This window comes from Eimeria tenella, genomic scaffold, assembly GCF_000499545.2.
Source record: "Eimeria tenella Houghton genomic scaffold, Eth_scaff257, whole genome shotgun sequence".
NCBI classification, from domain to species: Eukaryota; Apicomplexa; class Conoidasida; order Eucoccidiorida; family Eimeriidae; genus Eimeria; species Eimeria tenella.
In genome coordinates, this window is record NW_013542438.1 from 7,175 (window position 1) to 12,977 (window position 5,803).

At 43.5% G+C, this 5,803-nt stretch overlaps 1 protein-coding gene across 1 annotated transcript in view; it reads right to left on the bottom strand.

Moving 5' to 3' along the window:
• The window catches only part of ETH_00035175 (malate:quinone oxidoreductase, putative), a gene marked incomplete at both ends in the record, with an annotated part of 5,498 nt that extends 2,183 nt beyond the window's left edge, over positions 1-3,315 (bottom strand). The window contains 5 exons of the mRNA XM_013375151.1: positions 33-151; positions 1,233-1,391; positions 1,821-1,944; positions 2,380-2,458; positions 3,216-3,315. Coding sequence (XP_013230605.1) covers positions 33-151; positions 1,233-1,391; positions 1,821-1,944; positions 2,380-2,458; positions 3,216-3,315 — 581 coding nt within the window. The remainder of the gene's footprint in view (positions 1-32; positions 152-1,232; positions 1,392-1,820; positions 1,945-2,379; positions 2,459-3,215) is intronic.
• Between the last annotated feature and the right edge of the window lie 2,488 nt (positions 3,316-5,803).

A 5,803-nucleotide genomic window follows, 5' to 3' on the forward strand; every position in this document is an offset into this window, starting at 1 on the left:
CAGCAGCAGCAGCAGCAGCAGCAGCAGCACACATTTTGTCTGCGAAGTAGAAAGAGCCCGCGACTGGCAGGCAGGAGAACTCGAGGCCGTAGCCCAGCCGCTGGGCGAAGAGGAGAGAATGCCCGCAGGCGCTGACGACAACAAAGCGGGCCTATAAAAGAAAAAAGAAATAAATAAAAACAAAAAATAAAAAGAAATAAACGAAATAAAAAGAAATAAAGAAATAAAAGGAAATAAAAGAAATAAAAGAAATAAACAGAAACGAACAGAGACAAAAGAAAAATAAATAAAAGAGGCAAAGAAATTGAAAAAAGAAACAAAAAGGAAAAAAACGAGAAAAAGAAAGAAGAAAGTAAGAAAAAAGAAAAAGAGAAAAGAAATAAAGAAATAAAGAAATAAAGAAATAAAAGAAATAAAAGAAATGAAAAATAAAAGGTTTTATTTGTTGCAAAAAAGAAAATGAAATCCAGTGGCCTTTGCAACAAAAAGAAACAAAACAACAAACAAAATGAAATGCAAATTGAATTAATTAAAATAAACCAAATCAAATCAATCAAATTAATTGAATTAAATGAAAGTAATTAAATTAATTAAATTAAATTAGTTAAATTAAATTAAATTAAATTAATTAAATTAATTTAATTAATTAAATAAAATACCTTTTTAATTCCTTTGTCGGTAATTAAAGAAAACAAATTTTTGTCTTCTCTTTTAATCTCTAGCACTTCAGTTCCCAAGGAAAAGTCCAGTTGCTGCAAAACCAATTTATTATTTATTTATTTTTTTAATTTCATTTTTATTTATTTTATTTTTATTTTATCTTTATTTATATTTCAAGTTTAATTCAATTCGCAGTTGTCACTAGAGTTCTGTTAGCTCATAAATTCGCCTCAGAATCGTGTAGCTGCTGCTGCTGCTGCTGCTGCTGCTGCTTCTGCTGCTGCTGCTGTTGTTGTTGTTGTTGTTGTTGCTCACTGTGCCACCCCAACCTATTTTGCTGCTGCTGCTGCTGCTGCTACTCCTACTACACCTGCTGCTGGTGCTGGTGCTGGTGCTGCTGCTGCTCCTGCTACAGCTGCTGCTGCTGCTGCTGCACTATAGGTCCTAATTTCTGCTGCTGGAACAACTGCTGCTCGCTCCACTACAGCTGCTGCTCCCCCCGCCACCCCAACCCCACCCCCACCGCTGCCGCTGCCGCTGCTGCTGCTGCTGCTGCTGCTGCTGCTGCTGACCTTTCCTGCTGCTGCTTGTTTGGCTGCGCTGACGAAAGCTTCTGCCAGGGAAATGTAATTAACAGCAGTATGTTCATTGGGAACGAAAAGGCCGCAAACTTCGTCATCTCGCGGGCTGCTGCTGCTCTTCATTCCCACGCGCGGCTCCAGCTCGCATATCTGCAGCAGCAGCAGCAGCAGCAGCAGCAGCAGCAGCGAGAGCGGCGGCGAAAAAGGAGCGGCGGGAAAAGCGGCAGGAACAGCGGCAGCAGAATAGCAGCAGCAGCAGGGCAGCAGCAGCAGCAACAGCAGGGGGCGAAAATCCACGTTTGGCTTTTTTGCTGCTGCTGTGTCTTGCTGCTGCTTATTTTATTCTAATATTCAAAGGCGCTTTTCTGCTGCTGCTGCCGCTGCTGCTCTGCTGCAGCTGCTGGCGCTGCTTCTGCTGCTGCTGCACTGCTGCTGCTTCTTGTGCTGCTGCTGCTGCTGCAGCTCTGTTGCTGCTGCTTCTCGCGCTGCTGCTGCTGCTGCTGCTGCTCTGCTGCTGCTGCTGCTGCTGATGCTGCTGCTGCTGCTGCTGCTCTGCTGCTGCTGCTGCTGCTGAAGTACCTCTGTTTTGCCGACGAGTTGCAAAGAAGAGAAAAGAGGTTTAAAAGTTTGAAATCTTTTTTTCATGAAATCGCATTCTTCGTCTCCAACTGCCAGCGCCATTTTCGGAAAACGAAAAATAACTCTACACGCAAAACAAGAAGCAGCGAACTCCAAGTGCAGCAGCAGCAGCAGCAGCAGCAGAAGCAGCAGCACCGGGAGCAGGAGCTCTAGTTGGAAGCAAAGGAGCTTCTTTTTGCTGCTCACAAACGGCGGGGTAATTTCTCGAAAAAATGGAATTTAAAATTTATTTATTTATCCAAACTTTTATTAGTTATTTATTCTTTAATTCAATTAATTTATTTATTTATTTTATTTATTTATTTTATTTATTTATTTTTTTATTTCATTTATTTTATTTGTTTTATTTATTCGAAATGTAATGACAAAATGAAAATTTTTAATTCAAATAAAGATCAGTAAAAAGGAGCAGCGGCAATTCGCAGCAGCAGACAAAACCCTAGAAAAGCTACCCTAAACCCTAAACCCTAAACCCTAAACCCTAAACCCTAGCCCTCACTTGTCTCTTGTTTCGGGGGGCAGTTTGGTGGCGAAGTTGCGAAGCATATCCGCTTGTCTCTTCACCACCTTGGCCTTCTCTGCATCCCCACAAACCCTAAACCCTAAACCCTAAACCCTAAACCCTAAACCCTCGGCTGCCCCCCATCTAAAACACCCTGTCCCATGGAGTGCAGGGTTTGCGACTGGCCGAAGAGTTGCAGCTCTGGGTCGCCCTCCGTATCAGGGCCAAGCGTTTAGGGTTTAGCGTTTAGTTAGGGTTTAGGGTTTAGGGTTTAGGGTTTACGAAGCGTATAGTTCGTCTCGATGTCCCCGCAGTGAATGGTTTGCGAATTGTTTCTGGGGTGGGACTGCACGAGCCCAAACCCTTGTCTCCTTTCCACCAGGCCGATCTTCTTAATATCTAAACCACAAACCCTAAACCCTAAACCCTAAACCCAAAACCCTAAACCCCAAGATCACTCCAAGGACAGCCCTGCTAGCTGGCGCCAAGAAGCGGTGGAGAAAGAAGTCGGCGGCGCTGAGCAGCTTTTACCGATCAGGGTTTGGGGTTTAGGGTTTAGGGTTTAGGGTTTAGGGTTTGCTGACTCGTGAAGGCAGCAAGCTCATAAAGCAGCGCCGTTCCAGCAACTCCTCCGCCAATAATGAAAACATCATAAGGGTCTCCTTGAGTGTTAATGCTGAGGTTTAGGGTTTGGGGTTTAGGGTTTTCAGTCGAGGGTTTAGGGTTTGGGGTTTGGGAGCCAGGGGCTGGCGAGGGTTTGGCGGGGGCCCCCTGCGCTGCAGAGACACTTGAAAAATGGGAGAGAGCAGCAGCAGCAGCAGCAGCAGCAGCACCGTTTCCCCTGAGGCAGCGCCGCGCTGCTGCTGCTGCTGCCGTTGTTGCTGCTGCTGCTGACGCTGCAGCAGCAGCAGCTCTGGAAAACAGAAGCGGCATCTTTGAAGGAAGAAGAGTGAAAAAGAAAGGCAGAAGAAGAGGGGCCCCAGCTGCTGCGTCAGCAGCTTAGGTGTACATACACCTGAAATAACCGCGGCAGCAAGCACACAGCTCCAAACAAAGCTTTAAATAAAACAAAAGAAACAAAACTAGTCAATTATTAAGGGTCTTTTCTTAATATCTCCCGCATGCAGCGGACAAACGGGGCCTGCTGGTGCTGCTGCTGCTGCTGCTGCTCCTGCTCGGCAGCAGCAGCAGGTGTGCCGTCCCTGGCGCTTTAACTTAGCGCAAATGGCCTTTAAATGTATTTTTAACTAAATTAAACAACACTTTTCAAACTTTCCATCTTTTTTCCTCCGTAAGAAGCCGCCAAATAGCCTCGACAGGGCGGACGGAAACGCCGCCGTGTACGTACACCTCAGGTCTTCCTGGGTTCTGTTGTTTCTCTTCCTTCAGCTACTCGTTATTTTCCCTCTTCATTTCATTTTTATTTATTTTTTATTTAATTTTATCTTTATTTTACATATTTGTTTATTGTTTGTTCAGTTATTTGTTCTCCAAAATTGTGTTCTGCTGCCGGTCGCTGCAAACTCTCCAACTGCTCGTTTTCTGCTGTTGCTGTTCTTCTTTAGAGCTGCTTTCGCTTCTTCATTACTTTACTTCTTTATTTTGTTTATTAATATATTTTTACGAATTTTTAAAATCCATTTTTCTCTTTTTGGTTCTTGTTTGCTGCGGTGCTGTTCCATTTTCATTGCTGCTGCTGCTACTGCAGTTCCTTTCAAGAAATTGAAACAGCAGCAAAAGTTCATAAATACGACTCGCGGCAGCTCTACATATGCAACTATAACTACAAATATGAACACAAATGCAATCACAAATAAAAATAAAAATGAAAATATATATTACAGATCCTGCATTGTGAGCTGTACGTACTCCCGTCAGAGCAACAACACCTCTGGAGATACACCCCAACGCGAATTCGTCTCTTTCATTTTTTATATTTTTTCCTCCAAAAGAAATTTGCAGAATAAAATCTGGAAGTGCCAACAAAGTAAAATAATTAAAGGCTGCAAGTGTCTTTGCATTTGCAACTAATGCAAGAAATGCTTTTTCCTGAAGCTGCTGCTCCTGTCTCCTTTTGTGTCTCTGCTGCTGCATTTGCTGCTGCCATGACCCTTTTGTCTCTTTTCTGTTTTCTTTTGAACTCTTTTTTTATTTTTTTTCATGTCAGAAATGGAAAAGAAATAGAGTCAAACAGCAGTAGCAGCAGCAGGTGAGCAGCAGCAGCAGCAGAAGAGCAGCAGCAACACAGCAGCAGCGCCCGAAGCAAGAGAACAAAAGAAAGGAGAAAAAAGAAAACAAAAGAAGAAACAAAACGAGGCAAAGACATAAACTGCCAGTTGCTTCTCTTCCTTGAAACCAAATAAATCTTCAACGAAAAACGAGACGAAGGAAGAAACAGGAAAGCAAAAACAACCCCACAGTGTCTGTACACCCCAAGGTGCCTGTACACCTGAGAAGCAGCGCGTCGGGCCGTTCGTCGCTCGAGTTTGTCTGCAAAAGGTTTTTATTTATTTCTTTATTTATTTCTTTTTTTAGAAACACTTTTAAAAGAAACAATTTTAAATCTCCGACAAGTTCACTGAAGCCCTAGGCCTCAGGGCCCCTGTCTGTACACCTGAAGTTCTCCGCCTTAACACCTCGAGCTGTCTATACACCCCAATACCACTCTCGAAAACCAAAATCTGCAAATACACCTCAAGAAGCTGCACATACACCTCAAGAAGCTGCATATACACCTCAAGAAGCTGCACATACACCTCAAGAAGCTGCAAATACACCTCAAGAAGCTGCATATACAGCTCACGAAGCTGCATATACACCCCAGGACAGCTGGGGCCAGTTAGTCAGCTGTCTATACACCCCACGCCTGTCTCCTCTTTGAGTCTTCTTTTTCTTCCTTGTCTCTGCCTTGCTCCCTGAAATACTTTTTAATCGCTTTTTATTTTTATTTTTATTTTTATTTTTGTTTAATTTCTCCAACCTTCGATGTGTGTTCTGCTTTTCTGCTTCTCTTTCCCAGCTGCTTCTGTTGTGCTGCTCCCGTTGTCCCTTTTGCTGCTGTCTCTTTTCTGCTGCTGCTTCTCGCTGAGTGTCTCTTCTCTTCAACTTATTTTACAAATTTATTCAATTTATTTTCCGAATTTAAATTCAAAATTCTTTTTTGTCTGCAGACTCCTCTCGTGTTTTTCTCCTTTTGTCTCTTTTAGTTTCTTCCTTTTAAAGGCTCCTCAGTCTCTCCGTTTGTCTCTTCCTATGTCTCCTTTTTCGTCTGCTGCTGCTGCTATTTCTGCTGCTGCTGCAGCTGCCAGAGTCTCCTTTCTTCCCCTGCTGCTGCTGCTGCTGCTGCTGCTGCTGCTGCTGCTGCTTCTCTCCTCCGTGTAGCATGTTTGTCTTCTGTCTTTCCTTCTTCTCTCTTTTCTCT